This window comes from Dasypus novemcinctus, chromosome 7, assembly GCF_030445035.2.
Source record: "Dasypus novemcinctus isolate mDasNov1 chromosome 7, mDasNov1.1.hap2, whole genome shotgun sequence".
NCBI lineage: Eukaryota > Metazoa > Chordata > Mammalia > Cingulata > Dasypodidae > Dasypus > Dasypus novemcinctus.
Genome location: NC_080679.1, coordinates 77,909,624 through 77,931,674, shown reverse-complemented (window position 1 = coordinate 77,931,674; position 22,051 = coordinate 77,909,624). Strand labels below are relative to the sequence as shown.

The window sequence follows — 22,051 nt, the reverse complement described above, 5'->3', positions numbered from 1 at the left end:
TCTGTGTCTGCTTATATTCTTGTCAGCGGCACCTGGAATCTATGTCTCTTTTCATTGTGTTGTCTTGCTGCATCAGCTCTCCATGTGTGCAGCACCACTCCTGGGCAGGCTGCATTTTTTTCACGCTGGGCAACTCTCCTTACGGGGCACCTTCCTTGCGCGTGGGGCTCCCCTACACGGGGGACACCCCTGCATGGCAGGGCACTCCTTGTGCATATCAGCACTGCATGTGGGCCAGTTCATCACACAGGTCAGGAGGCCCTGGGTTTGAACCTTGGACTTCCCATGTGGTCGGTGGATGCTCTATCCATTGGGCCAAATCTGCTTCCCATTGATTCTGTTTTAAGAAGAGCAGTATAGTGATAGTGATTAGAAGCCTGGGCTTCGCTCTGGGTTCAAATGCTGGCTCTGACACTTATTGTGTGACCTTGGGCGTGTCAGTTAGCCTCTCTGTGCCCCAGCTTTGTCTTCTGTGAAATGGAGTTGCTAATAGTGCCCACCTCATGGGTTTGTTGTGAGGATTAATGAGTTCATTTACATAAAACTACTTAAAAGAATGCTTGGTGTGGTACATACTTTCAAAGTGTTAGCTATTCCTTTTCCTACTATTACTATTGCAACAACAACAACTACTACTATAACTACTACTATTACTATCATTACTGTTATTGCAGGACATTGGAGTTCTTTAGGAGTGTGGCTCCAGTCATGCACTATCCAGTAATAATCTATTAAATGCTTGCTATATGCCAAGTGCTGTTTCTGCTGGGGTTACAATAGTTAATAAAATAGACAAGGTCTCTGGGTTCATGGAGCTTGGAGCATGTGGTGGAAGGGGGAGGGAGGAAGAGGATCCTAGGCATTAAGCAAATAAACATAAATGCAGAACAATTGTGATAAGATCTCGGAAACAAAGGAAAGTGTTACTAAGGGGAAATAGGAGAAGGAAAGAACACATAACTGAGTCCAGGAAGAAAAAGAGGCTTCCTGTGCACAAGACATTTCATCTGAGACCAGAGGATGACTAGCAGTTGGCCACTGAGATGAGGACAGGAGAAAGGGAGAAAATGAGGCTGAGACCATATCATGCAGGGCCTCGCAGCCAGGCTGAGGATTTTGAACATTTTTCAAAGGGCAGGAGAAAGCTATTTAACATTTTCAAGCAGAGGGGTCGCAAAATCCTTTTTTTTTTTACAAAATCCATTTTAAATAGATCTGACATTAAGTATATTGACAATATTGTATAACTTTCACCACTATGTTTCCAGATTATTTTCATCATCCCAAACTAAAACTCATACTCATTTAGCAATAAATCCCCGTTGCCTCCTATGCCTGCCCCTATTAACTACAATTCTGCTTTCTGTCTCTGTGAGTTTGCATATTCTGGATGTTTTATTTAAGTGAACAGATACAATATCTGTCCCTTCATGTCTGACACATTTCACTCAAATTGTGTCTTCAAGATTTCTCCATGTTGTAACATGTGCCAGCACTTCACTTCTTTTTCTTGCTGAATAATATTCCATTGTATGGATATACCACATTTTGTTTATCCATTCATCTATTGATGGACACTTGGGTTACTTCCACCTTTTGGTTATTGTGAATAATGCTGTGATGAACATTGGTGTACAAACAAATATCTGTCTGGGTCCCTGCTTTCAAATCTTTTGGTATATGCCTGGAAGTAGAATTGCTGGGTTATATGATAATTCTATGTTTTATTTTCAGAGGAATTGCCAAACTATTCTTTACAGTGGCTGCATCATTTTATATTCCTGTTTCTCCTCATCTTCACCAACACTTATTTCTAGTTTGTTTGTTTCATTTTTTTAACAATAGCAATCCTAGTGGGTGTGAAGGTATATTTCATTGTGTTTTTGATTTGCTTTTTCCTAATAGCTAATGATGTTGACCATTTTTTCATATACTTATTGGCCATTTGTATATCTTCTTCAGAGAAATGTCTATTGAAGTCATTTGCTCATTTTAAAAATTGGGTTGTTTGTCTTTTGTTGATTTGTAGGAGTTCTTTATATATTTGGGGTATTAAATCATTATCAGATATATGGTTTCCAAATATTATTCCCCCATTTGGTAGGTTTTGTCTTTTCACTTTCTTGTTGTTGTTTTTTTTTCATTTGTTTGTTTTTTGAGGTACCAGGAAATGAAACTAGGACCTCTTATATGGGAAGCTGGCACTCAATCACTGAGCCACATAGGCTTCCCTGAACTGGTTTTTTTTTTTTTTCCCTCTCTCTCTTTTGTTTTGCTTGGTTTTTTTGTTTTCTCAGGAGGCATAGGAATCAAAACTGGGACCTCCCATGTGGGAGGTGGACACTCAATCACTTGAGCCACATTCACTCCCTATAATGCCAAGTTTTGAAACAAGGAAATGTGAGTCCTCCACTTCGTTACTCTTTTTCAACATCGCTTTGGCTATTCAGGGCTCCTTGCAACTCCATATGAATTTGAGGTCAGCTTTTCCACTTCTGCAAAAAAAAGGCTGCTGAAATTTGGATGGGGATTTCGTTGAATTTGTAGATTTATTTGTGCAATATTGATGTCTTAACAATATTGAGTCTTCCAATCCATGAATACAAGATGTTTTTCCATTTATTTAGGTCTTCTTTAATATCTTTCAACAATGTTTTATAGTTTTCGGTGTACAAGTCTTTCATCTCCTTGGTTAGAATTGTTACTAGGTATTTTACTCTTTTAGATGCTGTTATAAATGGAATTGTTTTCTTGACTTCCTTTTCATTGTATTCCTCAGTAGTGTATAGAAACACTACTAACTTCTGTGCATTGTATCCTGCAATTTTGCTGAATTCATTTATTAGTTTTAGTAACTTGCCTTGGGATTTTCTATATACAGGATCATGCCATCTGTGAATAGAGATAATTTCACTTCTTTCTTTCCAGTTTGGATGCGTTTTATTTCTTTCCCTTGTGTCATTGCTCTGGCTAGAACTTCTAGTACAAAATTGAATAATAAAGGTGACAGTGAGCATCTTTGTCTTGTTCCTGATCTTAGAGGGAATGCTTTCAGTCTTTCACCTTGAGTATTAGATTTACTATGGGTTTTTCATAAATGCCCTTTATTGTGTTAGGAAAACGTTCCCTTCTACGCCTGTTTTTCTGAGTGTTTTTCTCGTGAAAGGATGTTGGATTTTGTTAAATATCTTTTCTGTATCAATTAAGATTATCTTGTGGTTTTTTTCCCCCCTTCATTCTATTAATGCGGTGTATTATATTGCTTGGTGTTCTTATGTTGAACCATCTCTGCATTCTTGGAAAAATTCCTTCTTGGTCTCTTGGTCGTGGTATATAATTTTTTTAGTATACTATTGGATTCAGTTTTCCAGTATTTTGTTAAGGATTTTTGCCACTATATTCATAAGGGATATTTTTCTGTAATTTTCTTTTATTGTTATTATCTGGCTTTAGAATCAGGATAGTGCTGGTCCCATGAATGAGTTAGGATGTAATCCCTATTTTTGGCGGGGGTGCGGGGAGAGTTTGAGATGATTGGTGTTCATTCTTCTTTATTTGGTAGAATTCAGCAATGAAGCCATCCAATCCTGGACTTTTCTTTGTTAGGAGGTTTTTAATTACCAAGTCAATCTCTTTACTTGTTTTAAGTCTGTTGAGATTTTTTATTTCTTCTTGCATTATATTAGATAATTTGTATGTTTCAAGGAATTTGTTCATTTCATCCAGGTTTTCTAATTTGTTGGCATATAACTGTTCATAGTACCCTCTTACTATTATTTTTATTTCTGTAAGGTGTTAGTGTATCCACTTTCATTTCTGATTTTAGTTATTTTTTTCCTATCTCTGTTTTTCTTTGTCAATCTGGATAAAAGTTTGTCACTTTTATTGATCTTTACAAAAAGAAGCAACTTTTGGTTTTGTTGATTCTCTCTATTGTTTATATCTATTCTCTATTTCAGTTTTCTCTGCTCTAATCTTTATTATTTCCTTCCTTCTACTAGAATTGGGTTTAGTTTGCTCTTCTTGTTCTAGTTTCTTTTGGTTGAAGTTAGGTACTGATTTGTGATCTTTCTTCTTTTTCAAAGAAGGCATTTAGAACTATGAGTTTCCCTCTTGGCACTGCCTTTGCTGCATCCCATAAGCTGTGGTATGTTGGCCTCATTTTCATATGTCTCAAGATATTTCCTAAGTTCCCTTGTGATTTCTTCCTTAACCCACTGGTTGTTTAATAGTGTGTTTTTAATTCCCATATATTTATAAGTTTTCCTGTTTTCGTCTGTTATTGATTTCTAGCTTCATTCCATTGTGATTTGAGTAGATACTTTGTATGATTTCAATATTTTAAAATTTATTAAGATTTGATTTGTGGCTTAACATATGGTCTATCCTGGAAAATGTTCCATGTTCACTTGAGAAGAATGTGTATTCTGCCGTTGTTGGGTGGGGTATAAATGTCCATTAGGTCTAACTGGTAGTAATGTGTTCAAGTCTTCTATTTTCTTACTGATCTGTTTAGATTTTCTATCGCTTATTGAAAGTGATTACTGCCCTTTCCAACCATTATTGTAAATCTATCTATTTCTCGCTTCAGTTCTGTCAATTTTTGCTTCATATATATTGGAGCTCTATTTTGAGGTGTATATATGTTCAAAATTATTATATCTACTTGTTGAACTGAAAGTTTTATCAATATATAATATCCTTCTTTGTCTTTTGTCATTTTTTTTTAGTTAAAGTTTATTTAGTCTGATGTTAATATAGTCACTCTGGTTCATTTTTTTATTATGGTTTGCATGGAATATCTTTTCCCACCCTTTTATTTTCAACCTCCTTGTGTCTCTATACCTAAAGTATGTCTCTTGTAGACAGCATATAAACATATCATGCTTTTTCATCCAAAGTACCAATCTCTGCTTTTTAATAGGGGAGTGTAATCCATTTAAGGTAATAACCAAAAAGGAAGGATTTACATCCGCCTTTTAGCTATTTGTTTCCTGTATGCCTTACATGTTTTTTTCCTCAATTACTCCATTTTTATCTTTTTTTCTTATATTTTAGTTGCTCTTTTTTTTCTGTACCATTTTGATTCCCTTCTTTCCTTTTCTCTCTCTCTCTTTTTTGGTTATTTTCTTAATGTTATGTTTGTAATTACAATTAACATCTTAAATTAATAACAACCTATTTAAACTAGTACCAACCTTGTTTCAGTAGTATACAAATTCTATTCCTACAGATCTCCATATTTCCCACTTTATATTGTTATTCTCTCAGATTACATCTTTATACCATGTATGTCAATTAATAGAGATTTCAAATGTTATTTTACACATTTGCCTGTTAAATCATATGGGAAGTGGAAAGCAGTTATAAACCAAAACTACAATAATACAAGATTTTATATTTACCTATGTGGTTACCTTTACCAATATTCTTTATTTCTCCTTATGACTTCAAGTTACTATCTGGTGTTCTTTTATTTCAGCCTGAAGTACTCCCTTTAGCATTTCTCATAGGTCAGGTGTTTTAGTTTCCCAGCTACTGAAACAAATACCACACAATGGAATGGCTTAAACAACAGGAATTTATTGGTTTATGGTTTTGAGGCTAGGAGAAGTTCAAAATCAAGGAATCAGCAAGGCAGTGCTTTCTTCCTGAAAACTGTGGCCTTTTAAGGCTGACTGCTGGTGATCCTTGGTCCTTGGGATTTCTGTCACACAACAATGCACATGGTGATCTCTTTTCCTTTATCTTCTGAGTTTCATTGACTTCCAGCTTCTGGCTGTTCCTGTTGCTTCCTACTTGTAGCCTTCTCTATAAAACCCCCAGTAACAGGATTAGGACCCATCCCAATTCAGTTGGGTCACACCTTAACTGACATAACTCATCAAAAGGTCCTACTTACAATGAGTACACATCCACAGGAATGGATTAGTGTTATAAATATGCTTTTTCTGGGGTACATAATTCCAAGCCACCATAGCAGGACTTTCTGAAAATGAACACTAAGCTTTTGTCTATCTGTAAATGTCTTAATTTCTCCTTCATTTTTGAAAGATAATTTTAACAGATATAGAATTTTTGGTTGACAGTTCTTTCTTTGAAGACTTTAAATATACTATCCCATCATCTTCTGGCCTCCTTGGTTTCTAGTAAGAAATCTGCTGTTAATCTTATGGGGATCCCTTGTATATGACAAGTCATTTCTCTCTTGCTGCTTTGAAAATACTCTCTTTGTTTTTGGATTTTTTAAATTTCACCATAATCTGTCTCAGTGTAGATCTCTTAAGAGTTCATCTGACTTGGAGTTCGTTGAGCTTCCTGGATGTATATATTCATGTCTTTCATCAGATTTGGGAAGTTTTCAGCCATTATTTCTTCAAGTACTTTTTCTGCCTCTTTCTCTCTCTCTTGTCCTTCTGGAAGTCAAGTAATGCATATGTTGGTACACTTGGTGTCCCACAGGTACATCAGGCTCAGTTCATTTTTCTTCATTTTTTTGTCTGTTCCTCACACTGGATAATTTCAATTGGCTAGTCTACAAGTATGCTAATCCTTTCTTCTGCCTGCTCAAATCTGCTGTTGAATCCATCTAATGAGTTTTTCATTTCAATATTGTACTTTGCAGCTCCAAAATCTGTTTGGTTCCTTTTTATAATTTCTATCTATTTTGTTCAGAAAGTTTTCCTAATCCCCTTTAGTACTTTGTATATGATTCTTTTAGTTTATTGAACATATTTAAGATAACCAATTTAAAGTCTTTGCCTAATAGTTCCAATCTATGAGCATCCTCAGGGGTAATTTCTGGCTAATCTTTTCTTCCTGTGAATGGGCCATATTTTCCTGTTTCTTTGTGAGGTTTGTAAATTTTTATTGATAGCTAAGCATTCTGAGTATGATGTTATTATAACTCTGGAAATCTAGTTCTCCCACTCCTTGGGGATTACTGGGTTTTGCAGTCTTATAAAAATTTTATTTATTTAAAATACTTTTTTATTTTTTAAATGTACTTAGATTACATAATGTTACCTAAGAAATCCAGGGGATTCCCATATGTCTCACTCCCTGCCCCTCCCACACTTTCCCATATCAACAACATCTTTCATCAGTGTGATACATTTGTTACAATTGATGAACACATATTGGAACATTACTGCTAAGTGTGGATTACAGTTTACATACAGTTTAAACTCTCCCACACAATTTTGTAATTATGACAAGATATATAATGGCCTGTATCTGTCATGGCAACATCATTCAGGACAATTCCAATGTTCCAAAAATATACCCATATTATACCTATTTTTCCCCTCTGCCTTCCCTCAGAAACTCTGGGCTGGGTTTTTTTTTTTTTTCTTGTTTTTTTTTTTTTTTTTTATGTTGATGACTGAAGCCATCAATTTGGGACATTTCCAAACTAACTTCCCTCCCAAAAGGGTTAAGAAAAGAGAAAAGAGATAAATTTTTTTAAAAGGCAGTGCCACTTTAAGGCTTCTCTGTTTGCCTGACAGAGGTTGGAACAATGGCCACCCACAGAGTCAACCCCCAGTTATCTGAAGTAGTTGTTCAAAAATTATGTTCAATGATCAGACCACACACACCTAGATTTTGGAGGACTAGGTCCTTACAACTCTCCCTAGTACCAGCAAGCTACACCAAGAACCAGGGCTGCAGTCCCCACTGATGCCTACCGTGTGGTTGGAGGATGGGGGATGGTAGTCACTGCACAGAAGATGAAATTCATTGGTATTTACCACACTTTACCAGCCTCTTCCTCCAGCTCTTCGCTGGATGTTCCAGTATGCTTGTCTTTCAAAATAGTTGATTCAGACAGCTCCTGCCAGTTTAGTAGTTGTTTTGGTAGAGGAATTGATTCCTAAAGCTTTCTACTCTGTCATTTTCTTAAGATTCTCTCCTTAACTTGCATTTTAAAATGATCACTCTAGCTTCAATGAGGAGAATTGAACAGAGGAGATGCACAAAGGAATGAATTGAGAACTTTAGGAGAGTGTTGCCAAAGCCACATGAGGAAGAATTTTAGCCCAGACTAAGGCAATAACTGTGGTGGTGGAGAGGTGCTGATGAGTCCAAGAGATATTGTGCAAGTAAAACCAATAGGTCTTGTTTCAGGTTAAAAGAGCATGGATGTCCTCCTTTATCGTGTATTTGTAGTTTCCCATAAAATTGGGACTAGAATGAAAATTAAGCAAATGAACAAGAAAAATAGAGTAAGAGTCATTTACACTTCCCTGTGGCTTCTTGATTAATTTTTATGAGGTTTCCTGCTTTTTTTTTTTTTTTTCTCCCCTAATAAGGGTAACTGTAAAGTTTTGGGAGCTACTTCTGACAGCATGGAAACGATAGTTTTCTGTGTTCAAAAATAAAGTGGTCTCTGTAACACAATGTGTTAATAATAGAATGATATTTGGGAACTCTGGCATTTATGCATGGTTTTTCTGTAAACCTATAATTCTTTGAAAAAACACTTAAGTTTGTATATTTTAAACCCTTATTAATAGGAATTAAATGCAATTACTTATTAAAATTTGAACTTATTAAGTTTAAAATTAAATAGCAACTAGCTAGTAAAAAATTAAAAGTGGCTTTTTGTAAGGATAAAGTGAGGAAGTTTCCACTCACAATTATGTGACTTCTTGTTATATATTGCTTACTAACACATCCTTATACCTTAGTTTCCTCATATGCAACATCAGCATCATAATGATAGCCTCAAAGGGTTGATATAAGAATTAAATGAGATGATATGTGATTTATACTAAATATAGATCTGAGACATAATTTGTTTCTAATAAAACATAACTATTATTATTAATTGTATTCAATATGATAGCACTGAAAGGTAAAATAGATTGAAGATATTGGATGAGGAGAAGATGGGATTTGTATGTCCTCAGTCCTGTTCACCTAGCTTTTCTGGGTCTACCCCCTTCCAGGCACATACAATTCCCTTCTTGGCCCTCTCTTGGCTGCGTGTAGTCATGCAAATAGATCTGGCAGATGAGCATTTAATAGCAACGCTTCCCAGCATCTCTTCTTTTCCCCTTTGGCATGGTGACTGGCAAAGTGTAAGATGGTGGTACTCTATCAGCCTAGGTCCATGAATGACTGCAATGAGCACAGACCCCTTGCTGACCTACAAAATACATGTGCTCTGAGCTTGAAGTAAGCTTTTGTTGAATGGAAGCTCTAAGATATGGGTGTGTTTGTTATTGCAGTAAAACTTAGCCAATCGGGGGGTGAAAATCAAATTGAATTTACAGTAGGGATGCATATTGGTAGGAGAAGTTTGGAAGGCTTGAAAGCTAGAGGCATTTGTAGAAAAACTGTAGGAAGGCAAGACCAAGATGGGTCAGCCTAAACCTGAACTTTCAACAAAGGATAAAGAACAAATGACATTCATTCCAGGTGTTTCAGTTCATAAAGCCCTGTAACAGTTTCCCCATCTCAATGAATGGTACCACTGTTACTAAAAGCTCATTAGAGACCAGGGAGGCAAATTTCATGTCCCTTTCCATCACCACCCTCATCCAGTATGTCACGAAGTTCTTTGGTTGACCCTTTAAAAAACATCTTGAATTGTACTCTTGTTCTCCATCACCAGTGCCATTACTTTATCCAAACCACTATGCTTTCTTTCTCACTGGGACCTCCAATTTGGTCTCTCTCTCTTCAACTTGACTTCTTACAATCGATTCTCCATACTGCAGCTAGATACATCTATTTATGCCACACTCTTACAGTGCCCCCTGGCCCCAGTTAAAATACTTCAAAGGATCCTAATTGCTTAATCAACAAAGTTCTTGTTGTGATCTAACAAAGCTGTACTGTCTACCTGACTACCTACTCCTCTGTTCTCACTCACTGGCCTTTTTTTTTTGGTCCTATTATGGGTGTCATAATCAGAGCCTTTGTGTAGTGCTGTTTCCTCTGCTTGGGATGTTCTTTCTCTTTTTCTTTGTAGCTTCTTCCAATTCTTTCTTATATTTCAGGGTTTGACTTAAGTGTTATTTCCTTAGAAAGTCCTTCTCCTGACTTAACAGTAATCTCGATCCCCCAACGTTATTCTTTATCCCAACCTCTTGCTTGTTTCTTTTAAAGCCCTCATCACAGTTAGTTTCTTGTTGTTTCCTTTAACTCCATTACTAGAATGAAAGTTCTAAGAAGGCACAAATCCTCTTCATCTTGTATGCCTGGCATTTAGGGTGGTACCTGACATGACTAGCACTCAAATTTATTAGATGAATGAACATATATCTGAGAAATGGCAAGTAGGGGCATCTAGAATACAGCTTAGGGATAAATATGCTCCAGAAGGGCTTTGACAGGATACACAACCAAAGGAAGATTGGGACAACCAAGAGAGTTTGAGTGAGGAATGGTGGCCCATGTCATACATGGGGCCAAGGCGTAGAAGGAAGATTTCTTTCCACCAGAGTTCGTTTGGCCAAACTCCTGGGGCATAAACAGAAGAAACTGTTCTCTTTCAGAGGCAGAAAGGGACGTAGAGCAGTGCTTTTCAAACTATCTGTACCAAAGGACCAGTTTTTATTTTTAAATCCTAAGTCACAGTGAATTGGTATTTTTATAAACTACAGTGATGCTGAATTATCAAAAAAAAATCACATGCTCTTGGCATGTGATAGTTGTCTAGGCATGTACTTTCCAACTCCTTACTTCTCTTATTGTAAGTTGCAACAGTTTACAGACCATACTTAGGGTCATATTTATCTAAAGGACTCAGGTCAAGGAAGCCTGAAAGAGGGTAAGCAGCAGGAGACCAATGGGATTGATGAAAGGTGTTTTGAATGGCGTTTGAAAGAACACAGAATTGAGAGAACAGAGACCTTGATTCTGGAACAAATTCTGCTTCTTCATCCCCTATGTGATTGGTGTGTACTTCATTGCTGGGGTTGCAGTAAATTAGGGTGTTTGGCTCATCTCACTAGTCGGGATTTCACTGTCTCTGAAGCTCCATGCACTGAAATGGAAGCCATGTAGCATATATACATATGTGGTTAGACTGAGATAGGATGAAGTGTTACCTATAAATATTTTCCATTTCTCCAAAACCTCCTGCATATTGTAAAGATAAATGTGTTTAATAATGTAACATTACTATACTGCTTATATCACTAGTACCACTCTGTACTTGGAGCATAATGCATTATTACTACTCTATGATTGGTGTGTAATATATTTCATTGCCTGAAAATGCAAATTTGCTACAGAATAATGTTTTGCACAGAAAGGAAATGGTATAAATTATTTGGAGCAGAGAAGCCCAGATATGTTATTAATAATATTGCCTTTCTTTTTTTTTCAGGGGAGAGAAAAATTTTCACATATTTTACTATATTTATGCTGGTCTTTATCACCAAAAGAAACTTTCTGAGTTCAGACTTCCTGAGGAAAATCCTCCTAGGTAAGTTCGAGTCAGGGATTTTAATTGTTACATTTAATGAATACACTATTAGCAATGGACAAAACTCGGAAATAAGTGATACTGTTTCCCTAAGTGGAAGCTCATAATGGAAGCTCATAGACAGTGGAAACTACACCTCACCATTTGCATTTCCTATGGAAAGTTAAAAAACTCCGCTGCAGTCACGTGCATTTATTCCACTGCAGTATTAGACTGTGAGGGAGATGGTCTGGCAAGCAAGGAGCCCCAGTGACACTCACCCTGGCAATTAGAGTGCCATTTTCCAAGCCAATGCTTAATGTTTGGTTATTCTCTGCTTCATTTAGGTACATAGCTGATGAAACTGGAAGGGTGATGCATGACATAATTTCTAAGGAGTCTTACCAAAGACAATTTGAAGCAATTCAACATTGCTTCAAGATTATAGGGTTCACTGACAAGGTAAGTGATTGTCAAGAAAGAAAGAAGCTTTTTAAATGTTAGTATCCTTGGATGAATGCAAGTGAAGACATAGATGTTCTAACTTTGCAGGACACTTTGTATACGCCGTTCCGGTCAGGCTATCAGGTCTTGCAACTCAAAGCATGGTCTAGGACCAGCCACGTTGTAATCACTTGAGAGCTTGTTAGAAACATAGACTCTTTCAGGCCCACCCGAGAACAACATTTTACATTTTAGCAAGATCCCCAGGTGTACATTAAAGTAGGAGAAGCACTGCTGTAAATACCATGCGCCTATGTATTAGCATTGTCACCAATTCACTAAAGCAGTAATAACAAACGCCAAAAGAAGACTGCCCTTTTCTGATGTCATTCCAACCGTTAAAGCTAATTTTGCCATTGGAGTACAGGGATGTGTGTAGGTTACACCCAAGCCATAGCAGTGCATTTATGCAGGTAACTCTGAGTGCATCAAGATAAATTAATTTAAACCCTTCACATTCTTTCAGTGACTTCCTTCCGCATGGGTATACAGTTGTACATTATTAACTGTAGCTCTAAGTACCACACTCTTATCATACTAGATACAGGGTGTCTCTATTAAATATATGCTAGAGGTGACAGAAAATATTTATAACCCTAGGTTCAAATATTTTCTGTGATACATTTATGTCATAGTTTCTGGGCTTCATGCCATCAATTTTGCAAAATAGACAGATTCTTTTGCTTTTCCAACAAAGGAAATGAATGATTAGGAGGTGGGTGAGAGTGCTAAGTCTTAAGGGAATAGATTACAAGCCACTCCAGTTACCCTGGGACTGCCACTCTGGAGAGAGGATTGCTTCTTTAATCCAGAGAGTTTGGCAAGCCCTTACCTCCCCAGCATGGTTGATTTTAGTCATAACGATACCTTTCTTTTTCCCTAGCCAGCTGTTAAATTTTCTCCATCAGCCTCCCACAGACTTTAAACTGAAAGACAGTGAAAAATCCCAAAGGTCAGATAAAAATAAAACTATAATTCCCTTTCCTCCTAGAGGAGAACAATTAACAGGTTCCAGCATTGTTAGAGGATCTTTATAGTTATAAATTTACAGAACTGGTTATTAAAGACACATCACCAGAAGAGTCAAAGCATCGTGGAGGCGTCAGTAGAGCCATTTTGTCACCTGCCAACGTGTTTGGGGCATATTCCCTCTTAAGGGTACAAGAACAATGGAGAAGTCAGTCTATTGGGTTAATAATATTTTGCTTTCAATGACCACAAAGATGTATTACAGAATACTGTGAAGAGGTTGGGTCTAGCAATAAAAGAAAGAATAAAATTGTTCTGTTCTAAAAGTAGAAGTATACTGCAAAAAATAATGAAACAGATGCTATCTGTTTTAAGATAAGAAAGTTAAAAACAGAAGAAATTGGGAAGCAGATTTGGTTCAACTGATAGAGTGCCTGCCTACCACATGGGAGGTCCAGGGTTAAACCCAGGGCCTCCTGGCCCGCGTGGTGAGCTGACCCATGCACAGCGCTGATGTGCACAAGGAGTGCCATGCCATGCAGGGGTGCCCCCTGCGTAAGGGAGCCCCATGCACAAGGAGTATGCCCTGCATGGAGAGCTGCCTTGCACGAAAAAAGCACAGCCTTCCCAGGAGTGGCACCGCACATACAGAGAGCTGACACAGCAAGATGACGCAACAAAAAGAGGCACAGATTCTTGGTGCCGCTGACAAGAATCCAAGTGGGCACAGAAAAACATACACAGTGAATGGACACGGAGAGCAGCCACTTGTGTGTGGGGTGGGGGGGAGGAGAGAGAAATAAATAAAAAATAAATCTTAAAAAAAAAAAACAGAAGAAATTAAGTATATGTCCTTGAAGTTGAGAGTCTTCTTGATAATATTTCTTTTCCTGGATGGAGTTATTCCATTTTATCACAGAAAGTTGGAAACTGGTAGGAAATAAAAAGAAATAGAGCAATGTTCTGCAGGTAAATTATGCCAGGAATGCCAGGAAAAGTTCCATAGTTAGAAACAAGGAGAGGGAAAATGAGCAAGGCAAGGAAGGTAAAAAAGACTTCCCAGGCTATCTGTGGGGAAGAAAGAAGGAAAATTTGATCATTTGAGATGGGTGTGTGAATACCATAGATGTTAACGTACTATGGGTTGATCTCTACCATGATTGTACACCTGACATTTCACCTGAACATAGGTAGCTGTAGATTCTTAGGTCAGAAAGGAAGTATTAATCAACGCAAGGATGGGGCTGAAGGAGTAGAATGGGTAGAAGAGTCTGGAAATATAGCATAGGTTAGCACCCTAAGGCTAATGCCTTCTTCTGAGGTGAGCATTAGATGCCCTCTCCCTAGTCCCCTTTACTGAAGTGAGGAAGGAGACCCAACCTGCCATTAACTTCAGTGATTCACACCAGTATTTGTACCTCAAAGTTTTCGCTCAAGGTCATAAGGTACTTTCCTGCTTTAAATGACTATCTAAGCATTAGATAGTGCCAAAGAAGCAAAGAGCAAGACGCTGGTCTCAAGGGTATGGTCTTTGGTGCCATTTCCTCTAGGGATTATCATCCCAATGGTAAAATGTCTGGAAGTCCTGTATTTGTTGTTTATTTATTAGCAAATTATTCATGTACTGTGCAATCCATCCAAAGTGCACATTCAATGGGCTTTGGTATAATCAGTCACAGAATTGTGCATTCATCATGCTGGAAGTCTTATTTTGGCTTGTCCTGTCACAATTGAGGTGTGTGTATGTGTGTGCAAGTGCATGTTTTAATTACAGGAAACATTTTCTTCTGAGAGCATCAGGAGTTTTAGATAACCTCTTAAGGTAACTGGGTGTAGAGAAAAGAGATATAAGGATCACTGCTAGAGTCTCTCTTTTACCTGCTTCCATAAGAAGTCACTCAATGCATTCAGCACACCTCGCAGAATATTGATCAAGGTAATGAGTTGCTGTCATGTTAAATTCAGGCAAGTCCAAAGAACACATTTGGTAGGTGTTCTCCTTAGCTACTCTTAAGTTAGATGATTAAAACAATACTTCTTGAAGGCAAAAACATGACATCTTGCCTCTGATGTTAAAGTTTGAAGAAAAATATTTATCTATAGCAGAAGCCAGTTTTAAAATCCCCGTTTGTCTATGTAGCATTATCAGGGATCCAGCAGATGTCACTGTTACAGTCCGTGCTCCATTTTTTCCATTTTTTTTTTTTGGCCTTACTGAATAATGTTTACAGGAAGGCTCAAAATGGGGGGCAATGCTTTATCAATGGCCTAATGACAGTTCCTATTAGTTTGCTGCAATGTAGAGTACTAAATCAAGTTCCCTGCCTGAATATTTTTGTGGAACTCTTTTTCTCTATCTGTAAGCATAAAATGCAGAATTTCCCGACTATATATTTTATTGTCTCACCTGTAGAAAATGTAAATGTGTAAATAAATAAATTTACTTTATTTTTTGCCTCTATGCTCCTTAGGTATTGATATTTCACTTTCAGTATAAAGACAGGACTTTGGATAACTTCTAGTGAGCCTGACCTCATTCATAACTATGTACTCCATCATTTAACTTCCAGGTGTTCTAGGAGCCTTCAATGAATTCCCTCCCAATGATTTCATAAAAGCTATGTTTAAAAGAGGTTAAGGAGGGAGCAGGTGTAGCTCAGTGACTGAGTGCCTGCTTTGCATGTACAACGTCCTAAGTTTGATGCCCAGTACCTCCAAAAAAAAAGAAAAATGAATGTAATTTACTAAAAGAGGTTAAGGAAATATCTTGAGACTCTCTTGTTTTAAAGAAAGGGTATACCTGAATTTGGAAACGCTGTTAGGTTAAAAGCCTAACGGGGCTTAAGTGAAGAAGGTCATTTCTCTTACACAACCATCCCAAGTATGGTGGTTGGGGACTGCAGAACAGCTCTGCTCCATGCAGATGTTCGTATCAGGCATCCTCACCTGTGGCGTCGCTGAAGCTGGGTTCTGGGAATTCCAGCCAGCAATAATGCGAAAGAAAGATGGGAGGAGGCGTGCTCCTTCCATAAGGCTGGGGTCCAGAAGTGGCCTGTGTCATTCTGCTCACTCTACTGATAAGAATTCAGTTACATGGTCACCCCTAAGTAAGTGCACAGACGAAGGGGGAAACGGACTTTGGTGGACAACAAGCAATTTCCACCACAGGACTAGGCTTTCACCGGACTGATTGGCAGTGACCTTTAACCATGGTTCTCAATGTCCTTTCAGGAGGTGCATTTAGTGTACAGAATTTTGGCTGGGATTTTGAATATTGGAAACATTGAGTTTGCAGCAATTTCCTCTCAACACCAAACTGATAAAAGTGAGGTTCCCAATGCCGAAGCCTTGGAAAATGGTAATTATTTGATATCTGGGGTCTGTGTTGCCAAAGGACACGTTTCTTTGATTTTGGTAGTTTTTCAAGATTCTGTTAAATGTAGTGCGGCTGTCTCTGTTCCTTCCACTGGCTATGGGTGTCTTCACAAACCAGTATTTCCCGAAAGGTGTCCTGCAGAATATGTGGAACGTCAGTGCTCTTGCCATAAGCTGCCAATAGGTGTTCTGCAGAAAATAATTCCACGGCAGGTAACTTCGGGCAGTTGTTTTCAACCCCGCCTGCTTTTGAAAATCATACACAAGGTTTTAAAAAATTAACATAGTTGGGCCCCACTCCAGTTGCCCCAGATCAGGATCTTCAAGAAAAAAGTCCCTGTTTTTAAAGTTCTATAGGTAATTCTGGCTTTAGCAAAGAATGAGAATCCTAAGTTAGTGGAAGAATTTATTTAAGTAAAAGTAAAGACCTTTTGTGTTAAACTGGAAGACTCTTTAGGGCTTTCAATGTGTTTTGTGACTCTCTAGGAGGAGAATGTAGCCAGCAGCAATTCCTCTACCTTATTTGACCAAAGACCCCCACCCTGACCCCCGTTTCTTCCCCCCCATCAAATGCCTATGAAGAGCTTTCAGAACATTTCGGGAAATACTGCATCAGTCTGGATGCTTCTTGAGGTCAGGGACCTAGTCTGCTTATTTTTGACTCTTACAGGCCTGGGATAGAGCCTGGCACATATTATATAAATGTTGAGAGAAAGAAAAAAAAACGAATGAATGAATGAAGGAAGGAATGAATGAATGTGTAAATCCCCAGAGCCCACCCGTACCTTTTGTTCCAGCTGCCTCCATTCTCTGCATCAGTCCTGACGAACTCCAGGAGGCCCTCACCTCCCACTGTGTGGTTGCCCGGGGCGAGACCATTGTCCGCGCCAACACTGTGGACAGGGCTGCGGACGTCCGGGATGCCATGTCGAAAGCCCTTTACGGGAGGCTCTTTAGCTGGATCGTAAATCGCATCAATATACTCCTGCAGCCGGACAAAAATATATGGCAAGTTCCCCTGAGCAGCAGAGGCCTCGAGGCAGCTGCCATCCCTGGTGTTTCTTTGCAAGAGGGAGCGCTATTTCCTCTTGGGTTTTCTTCAGCAAAACTCTCAGGCTTTGTCCTTTCAGAGACGGTTGGGATCCAGGAGAGCTGAAGCGATTGTACCTGAAAGGCTCCTGATAGACAGAGTCGTTCTAGTATAACGTTAAGAGAACAGGCTTCGCTGGGAGCTAGACAGGCTGGGTCCACATCCAAGCTCCATGACTTAACCAACTACATATTTAAGCCACAGTTTTCTCTTCTGTAAAATGGGGATAATAAAATCCTCATAGTGTTGTTTTAAGAATCAAATGGGACATTTTATGACAAGTTTCAGGGCACAGTATCTTAGGTTATTAAGTTATAACTATGCTGATTCTTTTGGAGGCATTAGTGGTATCCTACATAGTGGAACAGTGGACAGCAGCGAATTGTAAAGAGCATTCTTCCAAGGAAGCTTTGTGGGTGGGGAGGTGGAAGAACGAATCAAGGGCGACTCCACCCCCTTCAGAGTGGTTCTCCTTTAATCAGTTTTATATATGGAGCTTCTGAATAAGATTTAAAGAATTCTACTGTTTGAAAAAAGTCGAAGATACTGTTGAAAGGCTAAAGGAATGACTAGTTTAAAGCACTAGCCATTTCTGCCTTTGGAGATGGCAGGACGCTGCTCTCTCTGAGGAGGCCCGTGTATTGATAAACGCACAGGCACATACCTTCTCATTGTTCTGAGATGCTTCCTCCCCTAAAGAGGCTTATCCTTCTCTCGCTTGCAGTAGTGCAGCAGATGGCATGAATGTGGGGATCTTGGATATTTTTGGGTTTGAGAACTTTCAGAGGAATTCATTTGAGCAGCTCTGCATCAACATCGCCAATGAGCAAATCCAGTACTACTTCAATCAACACGTTTTTGCTCTTGAACAGGTAATATTGAACTCTGAAGTAACTAACTTGGGGGGAAGGTGTCTGCAAGCTGCCCACAATTTGAAGTGGAAACCCTGTTTGGCTAACAGGTAAAAGACTCTAAAGGAACAGGGCTGGTGAAGCAATCCAGTCCAAATGAACATGCAGTCCAAATTTAGTCTGAAAAAAGAGGACTTGATTTCTGTGGAAAGGTGTGTGTCCTCACTTGAGTAGTTCTGGTGACAAGGCAATTATTTAACTCTTGCTCCCAAACTTTTCATGAGTATAGTCCCATATACTAGATTCCCTTCTACTTTATTTAACTGAAATATGATTGTGTCCAAAGTGGCAAAGGATGATCTTGAATACAAGATACAGGTTCCTGTTGTTCTTAATTCCAAAATTGGCTATCCCCATCCCTCATCTCCTAAATACAAGGTCCCACAATAACTGGAGGCATAACCCCAGAAAGGAGTCAGATATGTTCCTGATTTTCTAGAAATGGAAGTCTTCCCCCTATGAAGTTAAGGGTACATTGTTGTAGAATTTCAGAGAGGTTCAATTATTTGCGGATAGAAAGGCCAGGACTCAGGAATGATTTTGAGAAGGAAAAAATGGTTTATTGACAGCTGGCCGGACTCGGGAGCTTTCTGTTGCAAACCCTGAGCCCTGAACAAGAATTTTGTGTTCCTTTTATACAGAGGAAGGGCTAAATCTTTCTTTGTTTCAGTGTTCAGTAGGTTTGAATTAGCATATATCTTCCACATCCTAGGTAAGCTTTTAGCATGGACTTCATACATTCTAGATAAGCTTTTAGCACATTTGGTTTGCATTTTCCCTGAATATTTAAAGTTTACAAAGTTTGCATTGATAAACTGTTTCCTGGGACTAGAGCCGTTGCCATGGTTACCATCGGCAGGGCTGCAGCCTCTCACCATCCCACACCCACAAGTCAGGACAGACAGCTTAGGTTAAGGTTATTTCTGAAGAGACAAAGAGCCTCCCACCCATAGCCCATATCAACATAAAACTGGGTGAAGCTAGTAATTCCAAAGCTTAGGGGTCCTTCTCCTACAGCAGCTGACCCCATCCCCTGCCCAAACCCCAAGCCTCTATCTCCTGTTGTAAGTAGTAAAACACTCTCACCAAGCCCCTTGAGTGCAGGAATAATTGTTGTTCTGCAGGAGTGAGGACACACAAACTATAATATGATTAAATAAACACAAAGGCATTTAGCAAAAATGCCAGAATTGGTTCTATCATAGGAGCTGGATAAATCTGTGTAATACTAGGCTCCCTGTCCTCTCTGCATAAAACTCGATCTAGTTTCACTTCAGGGTCTTTTGGTTCAGCTCCCTGGAAAATCTGGAGAGTGATTCTAGTTTTCAGGTCTAAATAATTCTCCTGAAGAATCCCCTGCAGGATTGCTTTCTTCCTGGTTTAAATCATATTTGTTGCTAAAAGAATTTTTTTTCAACCTCTGTTCCCTTTGACACTGGTTTCTGAACTATGATTTACCAAGTCCGTGTTTGCGAGACAGAGAAGCATCCCTCCTTTTGCTGGTCTTGGATGCCTGCTAAGGGTCACCAGCAGTTCAGACTTAAAACCAAGACTTCAACAGTGTCACATGCAGAAGATTCCTTTAGTACCCCATAGAGCAGACCCTGTTTCCCTCATGTGTTTGGTGTTGCCAGGCACAGAAAGCTGATGCCAAAGTACCCTGATGCTACCTGGGCCCTTTGTGGGCTGAAGAGAATTCATAATCCATTTCCCTCTAGATGGAATATCAGAACGAGGGCATTGATGCTACACCCGTGGAGTATGAAGACAATCTCCCACTCTTGAACATGTTCCTCCAGAAACCCCTGGGCCTGCTTGCACTCTTGGATGAGGAAAGTCGGTTTCCCCAAGCAACGGACCAGACCCTGGTTGGTAGGTACCTTTCTGAAAGGGCCTACAAGCTCAGAACAGAACTTGGCTCACATCAACAAATGAGAATGGTTGAGTGAATTTATCCCACTTATTTTGGTGGGTGATGAAAGTGAAGACCCTGTTTTTAATGAATTAAAATCTTCAGCAAATGACCAGGCAGAATTTGTATTTGAAGGCAAACCCATCACCATCCCTCCAACCTTCCTCACTTTCCTCTTCCTGCCAAGAGAAATTTCATTGAACTTCCAATATATCTATCATTTTTGTACCTTCTTCTCCCTTATTTCCCACAACCAGTTCTTGTTTCCCCTCCCTTCTATCTCCTATCTTTGCCTGGACCCCCAGCCACATCTGGTCGAGCTAGTGCAGGAGGCCCTTTCTGGTCTCCCTGCCTCCAGTCACAAAATGTCCCCCTCCACCCTGACCATCCCAGCTTTCTAGTCTTTCTAAAGCCACCTTTACTTTGGGTTCCTGTTCTCTGCAGGAAGAAGACAGGACACCTTCTGCTGGCATCAGTGGCCTTTTATACTTTATCCTTGTTCCTCTTGAATCTTCAGGGTTTTACATATTCCTTGTCCCTTGCCCCGATCATGAGATGCTTGGGACAGCAAAGCCGCAAGCCCTGTATCCCTTTGGTTCCACAGCACAGTTCCTCTCACAGAGTAGGCCCTCAACCACCCCACAATGAGAGCAACAGCTGCTCAGGGAGGAACAGAAAGTTTCAAGCCTTTTCCCCAGATGGAAAGTTGATTGGTGGGAGAAGCTCACTTTCAGGAGTTGAAATTGTCCCCCTCATCAGGCTGGTCTGTAATTCCTTATCTGGAAGCACTCATGACTCAGGGAGCATACATTTGTGTGAAGGAGCTAACAGTTCACATGGTAACTTCTAAACATGAAAACCCACACAGATAAATTTGAAGATAATCTACGCTGCAAATATTTCTGGAGGCCCAAAGGAGTGGAGCTGTGCTTTGGCATTCAGCATTACGCTGGAAAGGTGAGGCGAGTGTGACAATTATTGAATCTGAGTTTGACAAGAGGTAAGTGTCCATATTACCCTGTCTGTGCTGCTCGTGAAATTGCTTGCAGATTTCTTTGCCTTTTTAAATTCTATTTGAACACCTAATCATAATTCCCAAACTTTCTCAGTGGTGCTGTTCACAGAAAGAAGTTGCCCCTGGCATAGAAGCAGTTTCTCACTGGGGTGGCCCACAGAGCCGCCATCTGCCTCTCACCTGAGGTTTGCCCCAGAAGTGACAGCTCTCCAGAGAGAAAACATATTACAGCTTTTCCCAGTGTTTAGCTGTGAATGTTCACGTTCTGAAGTCATTTGGAGACGTGTAGGCAATGGAGGAGGGTTAATATCACAGTGGGGCTTAATTTTTAGTACTTTACTCATATGTCTACAGGGCACCAAAAATGTCCAGATGAAAAGGAAAGAAACGATTGTTTCATCATCCAGATGTTAAGCTTTTACAATATTAACTAAATTTTCCACTTTCCATTCATTATGCCTCAGACTCAATTTCAAGTTCCTGAAGCAGATCAGTGACTGTCAGGAAATTCTCTAGTCACACAGCCAGATCATTGCTCGCATGACTCCCAAAGGAGCCATTTGAATTATGGCTAATTGGTTCCTGTGAGGTCTGCTGGGGCCCTAGGTTCAGAAAATGGGTCGAGTTAAATAAAAGGCATTTGGAATTATTTTGTTGATTGGAAATTATCAAAAACTCTCTTGCATTCCTATCATGACATTGAACTTAATTTTGCCTGATTGGAAATTAATTGAAATGCAATCCTAATGCTAGCAAGGAGGATTGCAGGATTGCTTGTTTCTCATTCTACACAGTACTTTATTGTATCGGTTTTGGATCTTTTTTTTTTTTTTAAGATTTATTTATTTATTTATTT

The 22,051-nt window shown here is 39.2% G+C and overlaps 1 protein-coding gene across 2 annotated transcripts in view; it reads left to right on the top strand.

The window, feature by feature from the left end:
• Nucleotides 1–22,051, top strand: part of MYO3B (myosin IIIB) — a 529,864-nt gene that overhangs the window by 267,850 nt on the left and 239,963 nt on the right. For both annotated transcript variants that reach the window (XM_023589485.2, XM_071216296.1), the window contains 7 exons: nucleotides 11,342–11,440; nucleotides 11,767–11,881; nucleotides 16,124–16,250; nucleotides 17,065–17,275; nucleotides 18,082–18,229; nucleotides 19,987–20,140; nucleotides 21,049–21,137. In XM_023589485.2, coding sequence (XP_023445253.2) covers nucleotides 11,342–11,440; nucleotides 11,767–11,881; nucleotides 16,124–16,250; nucleotides 17,065–17,275; nucleotides 18,082–18,229; nucleotides 19,987–20,140; nucleotides 21,049–21,137 — 943 coding nt within the window. The remainder of the gene's footprint in view (nucleotides 1–11,341; nucleotides 11,441–11,766; nucleotides 11,882–16,123; nucleotides 16,251–17,064; nucleotides 17,276–18,081; nucleotides 18,230–19,986; nucleotides 20,141–21,048; nucleotides 21,138–22,051) is intronic.